Source organism: Balaenoptera borealis (assembly GCF_965194805.1).
Source record: "Balaenoptera borealis genome assembly, chromosome: 12".
Classification (NCBI taxonomy): domain Eukaryota; kingdom Metazoa; phylum Chordata; class Mammalia; order Artiodactyla; family Balaenopteridae; genus Balaenoptera; species Balaenoptera borealis.
The window spans coordinates 45,064,083-45,076,555 of NC_138869.1; the positions used below are offsets into that span (position 1 = coordinate 45,064,083).

At 61.0% G+C, this 12,473-nt stretch overlaps 2 protein-coding genes across 9 annotated transcripts in view; both read right to left on the minus strand.

The window, feature by feature from the left end:
• Positions 1–605: 605 nt before the first annotated feature.
• Positions 606–3,731, minus strand: LOC309608106 (death domain-containing membrane protein NRADD-like). The gene is given in 6 exon segments (XM_082347462.1): positions 606–1,236; positions 1,339–1,481; positions 1,601–1,718; positions 1,721–1,783; positions 2,797–2,949; positions 3,564–3,731. Coding segments are annotated over 6 exon segments (933 nt in total). The 5' UTR covers positions 3,700–3,731; the 3' UTR covers positions 606–916.
• Positions 3,732–4,611: 880 nt separating this feature from the next.
• Positions 4,612–12,473, minus strand: part of NBEAL2 (neurobeachin like 2) — a 30,935-nt gene continuing 23,073 nt past the window's right edge. For 4 of the 8 annotated variants that reach the window (XM_082347279.1, XM_082347280.1, XM_082347277.1 and 1 more), the window contains 23 exons: positions 11,799–12,392; positions 11,492–11,649; positions 11,216–11,340; positions 10,993–11,128; positions 10,354–10,514; positions 9,939–10,255; positions 9,743–9,838; positions 9,317–9,441; positions 9,092–9,232; positions 8,794–8,924; positions 8,568–8,677; positions 8,360–8,477; positions 8,155–8,252; positions 7,968–8,084; positions 7,254–7,343; positions 7,058–7,167; positions 6,736–6,908; positions 6,507–6,601; positions 6,133–6,249; positions 5,876–6,034; positions 5,651–5,799; positions 5,176–5,311; positions 4,612–5,091 (listed from right to left, as the gene is read on the minus strand). In XM_082347279.1, coding sequence (XP_082203405.1) covers positions 4,990–5,091; positions 5,176–5,311; positions 5,651–5,799; positions 5,876–6,034; positions 6,133–6,249; positions 6,507–6,601; positions 6,736–6,908; positions 7,058–7,167; positions 7,254–7,343; positions 7,968–8,084; positions 8,155–8,252; positions 8,360–8,477; positions 8,568–8,677; positions 8,794–8,924; positions 9,092–9,232; positions 9,317–9,441; positions 9,743–9,838; positions 9,939–10,255; positions 10,354–10,514; positions 10,993–11,128; positions 11,216–11,340; positions 11,492–11,649; positions 11,799–12,392 — 3,558 coding nt within the window. In that variant the 3' untranslated portion in view covers positions 4,612–4,989. Of the gene's footprint in view, positions 5,092–5,175; positions 5,312–5,650; positions 5,800–5,875; positions 6,035–6,132; positions 6,250–6,506; positions 6,602–6,735; positions 6,909–7,057; positions 7,168–7,253; positions 7,344–7,967; positions 8,109–8,154; positions 8,253–8,359; positions 8,478–8,567; positions 8,678–8,793; positions 8,925–9,091; positions 9,233–9,316; positions 9,442–9,742; positions 9,839–9,938; positions 10,256–10,353; positions 10,515–10,992; positions 11,129–11,215; positions 11,341–11,491; positions 11,650–11,798; positions 12,393–12,473 lie in introns of those variants that run through there. The other 4 variants (XM_082347281.1, XM_082347282.1, XM_082347278.1 and 1 more) reach the window with 2 other exon arrangements.

Consider the following 12,473-nt stretch of genomic DNA (forward strand, 5'->3'; position numbering starts at 1 on the left):
GGCTGCAGCTGCCCTGTCCTCAACAGCCCCTCAGGTAGGTGGGATGACCTGCCTGTCCTTGGCTTGTGTGGAAGCATGTTTGGACCTCCCTCTTCCGAGTCTGGAGTATGGGTCTTGAAAGAACACTTTCTTCCTTTTCCTCACCTAGAGATGACCTGAGGCCCTTGGTAACTAGCTTCCCAGGACCAGTTCAGAGGCAGTTCACTTTGCCTCTGAACTGCCTCTTGCTTTCTGCCTAGGGGTGGGGCAGGCTTCTAGCCCTTGAGGCTAGTCACAGCACAAGTCAGGAAAATGGTCTCAAACCCAAAGCCTGAGAGTCTTGGTGGGAGGCTTCTGAATGTGCCAGTCTATTTATTGTTCTCCAGTTAAGGAAGCTGAAGTTCAAAAAGGTAAAATGCTTCCTAACACAGTTCAGCCAGTGAATGGCAGATGCAGGATGTGAACTACATACACTCTGCCCCCAGAGCTCACAAATCTGCGGGCACACACTGCCTGCCAACTCAGGGGCTCCTCCCACCTTCTAGGGATCCCATCCTTTTTCTGGGCCTCTGCCACATAGCTACCCAACTGTCTCACAGGCCCACGGAACCAGACAGAGCCAGGACAATAGTCCGAAGTTGCCTTTAATATGGGATACAAAAGTAGAAAAAACAGTTGAGGCTAAGTAAGGGGAGGTGGAATGGGGATCAGGAGGGCAGGACTGCTCCTCACTATCAACCCCTCCCCGTGACATCCTGGTCCCTGTCCTGGAGGAGTGTAGGGCGAGGGGAGGTGAGTGGTGCCTGGATCTTCCCTGTCCCCCCAGAACAGCAGGCCGAGGTCACCAATGCCAGGAAGCCTGTGAAAGGGAAGGTGTATGAGCTGGGGGTGGTGGGAGCACCAGAGCAGGTTCCCTGAGAGGCTAGGCTCTGAAGCGTCACACCACGGAGCAGTCCTCAGCCAGTGGGCCCAGGGCCCGGACCACATCTTCACGGCCCAGGACAGCCAGCGCATCTGCTAGCACCCTGAGGGTGGCACCGCTGCCTTCTTGGACAGCCCAGTACCTCAGCAGGGTGTAGGCTGGCACCTGGCTCTGAGCCATGGTCTCCACTGCCTCAGCCTGGTAGCCCAGGTGGCCCGCCAGGCCCCGCCAGCCTTTGTCAGGTTCACCCGACGCCTCCAGGAGCTGTTCCACTTCCTCCTGCTGCTGCCGAGGGAGATGGAGGTAAAGCCGGCAGCCAAGTTCAGGATGTGGCCCTGGGATGGGAGACATGAGGGACACGTGAGGGTTAGGCAGGCTTTGCGGTGGGGCAGAGCTAGGTAGGTCTGAAGGACTACAGTTTGGGGAAAGGGGCTCACCCTGGCTGGGGACACAGGGCTCCAGGCTGCTCGGAGAGTCCTGGAAGACACTGCTATCCCCATGCATCTGGTCCCTGTTGAAGGCCCCCAGCTCTGCAGTCCGAGCTTTGGCCAGCTGCTGTCTTTGTTTACGTGAGCACCAGCTGTGGGGAGCAGGGGGAAACTGCCAGCCTGCTCCAGCCTTCACTGAGACAGAGAGGGAGCTGGTTGGGAGCCCAGATGGGGAGGGAGGTTACCAGAGGGCAATGCCCAGACCACCTACCACTTGAAGGCCACGTAGGCAAGCAGACCGAGGACCACGGAGGCCAGGAGGGCACAGTAGACAGGAATATTGCTGCCCAAGGCCCCTGGAAGCTCAGGGGGGAATGGGGAGGAGGTACCGGGGCCAGGGCTCCCCCTGCCCCCACCCCTTCCCTGTCCCTGTCCTGCTCCCTCCGGGTCTTATCTGTGGAGGAAAGGACAGACAAGGACAGAGGCAAGGAGGCAGCAGACGTAGACTTTGCTGCTAAAAAGACTGGAAATCATAGTCCCTACTGTGTAGAGTCAAAAGTTCATACCGTGGCGTCAAAAGCTGACTGGTTCATTCCCCACCCTCATCTCCCACAGCCTCCCCTTGGCTTGCCACGCTTGAACACCTAGCCCTTCCCGGATGTACCTTCTCCGGGCTTCCAGACGTCTGCTCTTGCTGGTCTACCTTTGCCATCTGACAAACTGGCAGGAAATCTCCTACTCTGGGAAGTCTTTCCTGATCTCTCCCAGTCTCCCTTTTCTGGCTCCTGGTGCATCTCCTCTGCCTACTATGGCACTGAACTGTGTGTCCTGTCTCCCCCACCAACTCTGGACTGTGAGAGCACACTGATTCATTTTGGTCCCCGTGGGAGCCTCTGTGCACAGGAGACCTTGTAGATTTTTGCAAAATAAAACTGACCCGGAAGGCAAGTAAATGCTGCTGCTAACTTCTGCCTGCAGGCCAGTTGTCCCCCAATCCAGTGCAGGCAGGGCACAAGAAACAGGGACTCCAGAGCCTGTGACTGGACTTGTGTGTGGCCTGCAAGGCCAGGGGCCCATGGATACCTCTCATCCTACCCTCTCAGTGCCCAAAATCTGGATCAAGAAGTACTTACGGGCTTCCCTGGTGGCGCAGTGGTTGGGAATCTGCCTGCCAATGCAGGGGACACGGGTTCGAGCCCTAGTCTGGGAGGATCCCGCGTGCCGCGGAGCGGCTAGGCCCGTGAGCCACAATTGCTGAGCCTGCGCGTCTGGAGCCTGAGCTCCACAACAGGAGAGGCCGCGATAGTGAGGGGCCCGCGCACCACGATGGAGAGTGGTCCCCGCTTGCTGCAACTGGAGGGGGCCCTCGCACAGAGGCGAGGACCCAACACAGCCATAAATAAAATAAATAAATAATTTTTTAAAAAAAAAGATAAAGATATTTAAAAAAAAGAAGTACTTACTCACATGGACCATGCCTTCCCTGTGGCTGGAGTTGTGAAGCATGGTTCTGCCAGCTAGCAGTGCTCCCAGTGGCTGCATCTCTTAGAGAAGGGGTTGGAATGTCATGGGCAGCACTCAGAAAAAGGAGCTGGGAGACTTCTCTGAGTCCAGAAGGGGCTGTGTATAGGGACATGGGGGAAATTCCTCAAGCCTGACGTCAGGAGTCCCTTGGGGTAGTCTGTCCCCCTTTCCTGGCTCACTTCATCCTGATTCATTCCAGGGCTGGGTACCTCCCCCCTCAATCTCCCCAGTCACCAATCTGGACCAGTTTCCTCCAGGTCAAATGGGGTGGAAGTGATATTGCTGGCTCCAGCTGGCCAAAGCTGGAGGAGACCATATTGCAGCTCTGGATGGAAAAGGGCACACTGGAAACCACCCTGTCTCAAAGACCATGGCAAACCCCTGGTCTGAGTCCAGGGGTGGCACAGGGAGACTCCTATCCCCATCTAAGCCAGAGCCAGGTGGAGACTTGCTGATAGGAGGCTTTCCAGAGTTCTCAGCAAGAGCATAGTCCCTGGAGTGACTAAGCTCCCACTCCTGCCTCTAGGGTCAGTGTCCAGCCCTCACCTCCTGCTCAGGGGCTGGACAGGAGGGTTCCTTGGTGGGTTCAGCAAGGGCAGAGGGCATGTGGGCCCAGAGGCCCCCCTGGTCCTTTCTCATCTGGGAATTTGGAAAGGACCTGGAGGCCAGAAACCTGAAGAACACTCAATCCAGGACCCATCTGTACTTACAAGGCTGATCCTGCTGGGACCTACCTCCTGAGGCCTGGGGAAGAGACCCTGGTCTGGGCAGAGGAGGGGATTTTGCCTGGAAAAGGGATAGAGATGAGACCTGGGGGAAGGTCCTCCAATTCCCCCACATCCACATCCAACCTGGTCCAACCCAGGCACTCCAAACTCACTTCCCTCCACAAGGCCAGAGGCCCATGTATATGGCAAAGCACACAGTCGGCAAGTGGGTCTGGCACGGAGGCTGTGGTGACCCTTGCCACCTGAAAGATGTGTATGTACATTTGTGTCACTTACCACATAAGGGGCCCTTTCTGGATCCGGGTTGGCGTGTGAGCTTGTGACTAACGCTCGCGGAGACAGCCAGGCCTTGTGTCCGACCCACCCCGAGCTGTGGGATTGGAGCCTCTACCAACTCCCACACGCACCCATCTCAAGGCCCACAGAATACGCACACACGCACACACAGCAACACCCTACACGCCCACACTACCCCGACTTCCCACAGGCAATCCAACCCAGAAGCTGGCACCACAACCGCACAGGATTTCGGGTCTGGAAGTTGGGGGCAGAGAGGCAGCCTCGGCTCCCTCCGTCCAGAAAGACCCGAAGCTCTGTCCCCAACCCGCTCCTGACCTGTGGGGGCCGACCCTCCGCGGGTCCCAGGATCTGCTCAGCCGGGCGGGACGGGGCCTCCAGGCCTTGGGCCGGCCGGGAAGACAGAGTGGAGTCCCTGGGGAAACTAGGTTCTTACCCGCCCGAGACTAAAGCGTGGACAGGAGGAGGGCTGGACACCGAGGGGGCGGGGCCGCCCACGGTCTTGCCCCGCCCGGCCCAGGAACGCACACATGCGTGGAGGTGAGCCCGAAGGGGGACTGAGCGTGCAGCTGCCGGAGAAACTGCGGCCGGAGCCCCTAGGGACAGGGGCGGTGTGGTTGGGGAGAGGACGGGTCGCCGCAGGTGCTCATGGACCAGGGGGACACTAGCCCGGGACTGTGGCCAGGGAGGGTTGAGACGCCGCGCGTGCACACATGCTTGGAGGCGGAACAGCTACAAAACTAGTCCAGGTTTATTGCTGAGATGCGAGCGGGGGGCCGCCCTTAGGATTAAGGCCACGGCCCGGCCCCTGTGCTCTGCCAGGACGGGGGCTTGGGAACCTGGGCTCCCCACCCCAGACTGTGCAAAAAGTGCTGTGCGGCTGCCGAGGCCAGCGCTGGGACTCCGGGCGGCCCCTCTGCCGGCGAGGGGCGGGACTTCCTGGGGTGACATCGTCCACCAATCCCTGAGCTGGGCAGAGGTGGGGCCCCGCCCACCCCCTGCCAGAGTGTGGGCTGGATGTCGCCCTGTCCTTGGACTCCTGGGCGGGGCCCTCCCGGGGCGAAGCCCGCTGGGGGCGGAGCTGCGCGGCGGGGCGGGGCAGGGCAGGCTGTCAGCGCGCCTCTCCAGGGTTGTACTCTGTCTCCCCAGAGGACACCTGGGAGATGCGCCGGGAAGACCGCCACAGCTTCCGCGCAAACTGGCTGCTGCGCACCTGGTAGGAGCAGGAGCAGGCTGGGGTCAGCCAGGACCGTCGCTTCCCCACCCCGTTCGAGGCCCTCCCTGCCCTCATCCTCACCTCAGAGGGCTGCCCTGCGCCCACCACGATAAGCTTGCCGTCTTCCAGGCCCACGAGCACGTGGCTGCGCTCCTTGGTCACAGCCACGCTGCGGATGGGCACCTTCATGGGCAGAGGAGGCGCGGCCGGCAGCAGTCTGGAGGGAGGGAGGGAGGGGATATATACGAACTCGCAACTACAAGGAAGCTTTGATCCAGCAGATAGGTGTCTCTCCATTCTCCCATCTACCTCCCAGTCCTTTGAAGGATGACTCGATTAAAATCCTGACACAGAAAGGGACCTCCCACGAGTGTGTGGCTAAGGGAGGCCCAGGGCAAGATCTCCCCACTGGGGGATGGGAGGACAGGTGACAGGCCTTGAAGAATGTGTCCACAGACATGTAAAGGGGATGTGGGTCCACGGGGGCACCTCCTAGTGTCCTCTGCCAATGACCACCACCCTGAGGGATCACAAACCCATAAACAGTGGGGCTCACTTGTTCAAATGGAGGATGTGCAGGGCACACTGGGCTGTGCCCAGCAAAACAAAGTCCTCCGTCACCGCGAGGGCTGTGGGCTGCTCTACCAAGGGCAGTGAAGCCCGCAACCTCCCATTCACCGAGTACAGGTGCAAGGAGTAGGTGACCTGGAGGAAGCAGGAGGTGTCAGCAAGGACAGAATCCCAACCACCCCTATCTTGGCTGGGCGCCCCTTTCCCGTACCTGGGCCCCCAGACGCTCCCGTGCTGAGCTCTGCACCAGGATCTGGCCCTCAGACCCCAGTGCCAGGTGGGACACAGGTCCAGGCAACGTGGCTCCTGGGGGCCTTAGTGCGGCCACAAACTGGCCACGGCGTACAGTGTGGATGATCACAGTTCCATCCTGCAGGAAGGCAGCTTAGGGTGCTAGGCAGGGGTGTGTGAGCTCCAGGGGCAGTGCCCAGCAAACAGCCTCCCCTGGACACAGGCATACACACACACCTCGGATCCAGACACCGCCATGTCAAGTTCAGTGCTGATGGCCACACAGCTCACTGCAGCCTCATGCCCGTATAGGACCTGCACAGGCTTTGATGCCAGCCCCACCGAGAGACCACCCTGTGGGGAACAACAGAGCTGGCTCAGGACTGGGGCCTCCCACTACCTTGGCCCCTGAGTGAGTGAGAAGGCTAAAGCTCAGAAAAGTGAAGGTCTTGTCCAAAGCCAGAGAGCTGGAGGGCTGTGGAGCCCCAGACTTGCTCATGGTAGCAGAGGGAAGGAGAAGAGAGCAGAGCAGGACTGGAGAGGCCCACTGAGGGGCAGATGGACTGCAGATCCGGACTATGGGGGCCCCGGAGGGCTGCCACCCAGCATACCTGCTGCAGGAGCCGCCACACCATGCATGTGGTGTCCCGGGAGCCTGAGATGAGGTAGATGCCACAGGTGTCCAGTGCAAGGCAGGTTACTACATCTGAATGGAGAGGGAAGGGAAGGGGAGGGGAGGGGAGGAGAGGGTACCAGCAAAACAGAGTGGTTACCCCCTCCCTGGCCAGCCTTGGAACCCTACTCCCACCTGCACACCCCTAGCTCCAAGACTGCACCTACCGAGGTGGCAGCTGAGCTGGTTCAACAGCTTGCCCCGGGGTAGTGCAGTCACTCGCAGGCTGCCATCCCAATGGCCACCACTGAACACCAGCTTTCCATCTGGGGCTGCTGCCAGGGCTTGCCCACTCACGCCACCGCCTGGCACCCAAGGGCCACTCAGCAATCGCTGCATCCTGACCCAGTGAGGAGGACCACAGGTGAGGCCAGGCCCTCAGAAATCTTGGCCAGAGCCTGCAGCTGGCCCGCATTCTGTTTGGGTAGGGAGGTGACTTGGGGTGCAGGGTATTTAAAGCCCACCCCTGCCCACAGCCCTCTGTCTTACTTCGGGTTGCCCACAGTGGGGTCTTTGCTGAAGCTGAAGTAATTGCTTATGTTACGGTCATAGGGCAACCAGCTGTGGGTGCCCAGCAGCCCACTGGCACTCACGGTCACCTGCAGGCAAGAGGGGACAGAGGTGGGTTTGGGGCAGAGTCAGAAAGGGGTTGGAGCTGAGGTGGGGCCCGGCCCAGTGCACTTACCAACAGGTCTGCAGAGCCCTGGGTGATGAAGGAGTGGGGCTGCCGGTGGGGAACCAGGGCCAGCACTAGGGGCACGCCATCACTGATGACCTGCAGGGGGCGGAGCAAGGCTAGCTGTGCCTAAGCAGCCAGCTAGGGCCCTCACTACACTACCTGCTCCCTGGAACACGACTCAGTCCCTGGCCCTCAGCCCCCAGGGGTCACAGGCTAGGCATCATACAGACAGAGGTCCCTCAGAGAAATAGGCATCAGAGACCAGTGTGCCTTCAGGGCATCTCAGAAAGTGAGTGAGAAACCAGATGGACAAGGAAGATCCTTCCAGGGTGTCAAGCTTGGTTTCAACTTTGGTCATCCCAACCCATTACTCCACGGCTCTGAGCCTGCTAGCAGGAGGAGAGAAGAGCCTAAACACGTCAGACTTGGGGGCATTCTGGGATGCAGACAGGAAAGTGAGGTAGAGTATCTAAGGCCGGACTCCCTCCTTCTGGTCTCCCTAAGGATGGTCAGGTGAGTCAACACCTTGTCCTGACTCTTCCTCACGAAGAAGGCATCCCACCCGCACTCCCATCTCCTCTGATGTTTACCTCTTTTTCTAAGATGTCTTAGTATCAGTGACCTTGATTTAGGTTTTCCATCTGCCCCAAGAGGTTGGTAAGGACAGTGGGATTAAACGAATTTCACAAAGTAGGAAGTTGAGACCCTGCCTCCTCTCACCTCTGCAAAGAAGGCCTTGAGCTGGTCCAGGTGCTGGAAGATGCTAGGTGAGTTAGTGTCCAGACGTGCAAGGCGTTGGGCTGCTTCCTCAGCTGAAAGCCGAGCCGGATGTGGCTCCTGTGGGCAAGTGGCCGGTCAGGACTGTGGCCAGGGCATCCCTGACCACTGTCTTCCAAGCTGGCCTTACCTTCAGCAGCTGACAGGGAGTCTGCCCGAAGTTGCTGATAATGCCCTCCAGAGCCTTCCGTTCCCGCTCATCTGCTACTTGGTCCAGGTCCACGGCCCCTGAGCATCAGACAGGAAGGGCAGGCCAGTCAGGACTCCCTCTGTGCCCACCGCATTCATCCCTCCTCTGTGCCCCGGCTCCCACTTGAGTCCAGGACGCTGCTCACCCTCATAGGTGCAATAATAGAAGACATTGAGGGCCTCCTCTGCAGCTGGCCCCCGCTGCTTGTAGCCAAAGATGAGGTCGATCCACTCGTGCAGGTGGGTGGACACATATTCTGACTCCTGGGGGCGGGGAGGAGGCAGTCAGTCCAGGAACGGCTGAGCCCCCCCACCAACCCTGGCTGCCCGCCTGTCTGCGTGTGCTCATCTCACCAGAGCCCGGCGGTGCTGCTGGATGAAGTCCTCAGGAGAGCTGGCCCAGGGGGGCAGCACCACGTCACCTACCTTCTCGTTGGTCAGCTGCAGGCAGCCCAGGTCAAAGCCTGGCACAGAAGACTGGGTCAGCTGTCTGTCTGCGCCATCTTCACCTGCTCCCTGGCCACCCGCCCCAACCTGTGCTCTCCATCCCCACACCTCCCGCCCCCACGCCAGCTCCTACCGTTCTGGTTCTCCAGGAAATCAGGGAAGTAGAAGAACTCTGGGATGAGCTCCTTCACGTCGGCTGGGCTCTCCAGGCGGGCCTGCCAGGCTGCTGCCACTGAGTGGAACTGCCGGTCAGAGCAGTCAAAGCTGGGGAGGGGCACGGGCCAAAGTGAGGTGGAGAGAAGGGAGACAGCGGGGGAGAAGGTGTGGCCGCAGGAAAGCAGGGAGCCAGAGGGTCCAGGATGCCTGGAAGGCCCGCCTCTTCCCTTCATCCACCCTGCCCTGCCCCGCCCCATCTGCCTGCCCCTCCGCACCGGCCACTCTGCAGCTGGACGTGCAGGGAGGTGAAGGGTTCCACACGGATGAGGTAGTGCATCACGCCTGCTGCGTTGGAATAGTGGGTGCCATAGTGGAATTTGTCAATGGTGCCCGCTGGGTCCTCGAAGCTCTCATACCTAGAGCCACAGTTGGGGGGATGCAGCAGAAGCCCTCCTCTTGTCCATCCCAACCCCCGAGCCCAGCCTTGCTCAGGCACTCACTTCTCTCTCACAAGCTGGGCGTGCTTGGGATTCACCACACCGATGGGCTTGGACAGGTCCCGGAAGACGACTGGGTTGCTGAGGTCCAACGTTGGGGACACGTAGTCCTGTAGGACCCAGGGGAACTGGCCGCCCACCCGGGCAGGAGCTGCATGAGGGTCCTGATGGCCTACCTGCCCTGCCCTCACCCTCACCCTCAAGAAGACGCGCGGAGCCCACAGGTGGGGACGCACCACGTGGAGGCGCTGCAGGGGAGCAGGAGGGACTGTCTGGGACAGGATTCCCTTCAGGGAGAACAGAGGCCAGGCCTCAGGCAGCACCCGCCCAGGACCAAGCTCAGGGCTCGGCCCACCATCAGTACCCACACTTGGGTGAACCAGGGCTGGCAGACCAGAGGAGTGGGGGAGGTGGGGAGCAGGCCCTCACCACAGGGTACTGAGACAAGTCATTGTAGGTCCGCCCCGCTATGGTGTTGAGCTGCATCAGGTACTCGAAGTTGGAGATCTCACGCTGTACCCATTTCTGAGGGGCAGGGGCAAGAGATGAGCCAGCTGGGCTGCCAGCCCTCTTCCCAACCACAGGGCCCTGACCTCACCCGATCCTCACACTCCAGGGCTCTCACCTGGGTAAGGCCTGAGGCGCGCAGCATCTCCTGGGGGGAGCGGCTGCTCAGGTAGCCTTGGGTAGGGGGTCGCAGGCGCAGGAGCCACGAGTACACCTGGTTCCGTACCTGGGTGTGGGGCGGGATGGGGCAGGGTTGGGGCCTGGGGGCCTGGCACGGAGATGAGGCCGTGGCCCCACCCATCTTGCAGGGGAAGTTGAGGAAGTAGTTGGCCTGATCAATGAAGAAGAGCTCAAGCGCCGAACGGCGCAGGTTGAAACGCCGCAGGTGGACCTCGCGGAGCTGGGCCAGTGGGCGCCGGAAGTCATGGCCAATGCCTGTGGGGACGGACAGCGAGCGCAGGAGTCACTCGCCCTGGCCCCACCGGACCCCAGCCAGCCCTGCTGTCCCTCCGACCCGTTCCATCAGAACACACCCTCCTCGGTTTCCACACGCTCGGCGCTGCCGTCGTAGAAATACACGTGCTGTGTGGTGACCTCCAGCAGCCCTGGGACCACAGCCACCACTGTGACCAGCTGGCACTCAGCTGACAGCACCAGCTTCTCGTGCTGCTCATCCAGTTCTGCGGCCTCCAACCTGGGGGCCAGCACCCACTTTAGGCACCAGACTCTGGGATCCCCTTTCTGACAAGCCCAAGGACCACACTCTCAGAGTGTCACCAAGTCATGAGGTACACAGCTCATGACTCCCAGAGGAGGAGGAGGAGCTGCCCAGGGTCCAGACCGACCGCAGTCCCCGCCCCGAAACCTGGGCCTCTGAATGTCTTGCCAGGACACCAACCCCCGTCCCCAGCTTCCCTCACTCAGCCCCTGCCTGCTCCCATGGGCCCCCATCCTAGTCTGGTTTGTGTTTCTCAGTCCTGCTCTGGGGTGCCGAGCCATGAAAGAGCAACTATCCATCCTGTTATAGCTCTGCCCAATACCCCCACCTGATTTTGGACCATCCCTTTCAGCAGGAGGGGAAATAGACTCCGGAGTCAATCCCACTGCCGGCCAGCACACACTGGAGCAGACCCGTTGCCCCCATCAAGCAGCTCTTTCCCAGCCCCACTCACGCGGTCTCCAGCGCAGCCAGCTCATCCTCACCCAGCTGGTCTTCCTGCAGCTCCTCGGGTAGGCTGCTGACTTTGGCCTCTTTGGTCACTGCTAGAGGCAGTGAGGCCTCCTCTGTGGGTGTCAGGGGGGCCTCACCTGCAATAGGCCCAAGGGTGCTCAGCCAGAGACAGACAAGACAGGGCGCACGAGGTTGGGTGGACCCAGCTCAGCACACCCTCTCACCCAGGTTGTCACGTAGGGCACTGGCTTCCAGGTGAGGGTTGAAGTGATGGTTGGGCACCAGCTTCAGACGCATGCGCGAGTATGTCTCGGCACTGGAGAGCTTCCACCGGGGGGTAGGCGGGTCCCTACAGATATGTCCCCAGTGATGGTCATGGGCAGGCGGGCAGAAGGCTGTAGACCTCTGGCTTCCTCCCAGGCTTCACCCGCAAAGGCACCCCCCTGGCTCCTCCCTCCCAAGCCCCACCCCACCCGGACTCCACCCCGAGCCCCGCCCACCTCAGGGCCCAGGCCCCACAGGGGCTAGAGAGCTGACGCCACAGCGCCCCCCAGTGCAGCAGGGCGGTTGAGTGCTGCGCTGCCTGCTGCTTCAGGGCCGCTGTGTACCGCAGCCCCTCCAAGCGCGCCCGCCGCTGTGCAGGTTCCAGCACCAGCTCCTGAGGAGTGGGGGGGTGGGTAGGTGGAGGAATGGGTGAGTCCCGCTGGCTGCTTCATGTGCTGTCCCTGTTTCTCCACTCCATCCCATCAGCCGTCCTCTGGGCCCACGTGTGGAGCAGCTCCCCGCCCCCTGCCTCGGGTCGCACACCTGGAAGGCCCGACGACCGCGTGCCCGCTCCCGCTGGCGCCGCTGCCCACTGCTCATGAGCATGTCGTAGCAGGCATTCCAGAAGCCTGACATGAGGTCGTGGCTCTTAGCGTAGGTGTCCATTTCGAACTGCGACATGGTGGGCTGCACCTGGAACATGGGACAGGGAGAGGAGACCGGTGCTCGACGTGGGTCCCCAGCTCCCACTTCTCTGCCCGTGCCCCCAGCTCCAGGCACCTGCTTGTCGATGAAGTGACGCCATTCGGGGGTGGCACAAAAGGCCTGGAAGTCCTCGAAGAAGGTGGGGCTGCCGTTGGTGGGAGGCAGGGAAGGCAGCCCCCACTGCAGCCCCAGTGGCCCGTAGGCACGGTTCAGCAGTGTGCGCACCAGCGGTACCAGCCACGAGCAGCGCTCTGCAGCAGCAGCTGCAGATGGGGGCTCCCCGTCCCCGGTGGGGGTCTCTGAGGGTGGGGTGTTCAGCGCCCGCGCCAGCACCGCCTCCAGCTTGGAGAGCACATAGCAAGCCTCCTCCCGGCGCATGGGCACTGCAGTCTGCAGCAGTGCGTGCAGCTTCACATAGGCCTGGGCGTGCAGCTGTGGACCGAAGGGGTGGAGGTGTCACCAGCTACTCCCGGAGTTCCCTATACCCACCACACACCCTCCCCTCACACCCAC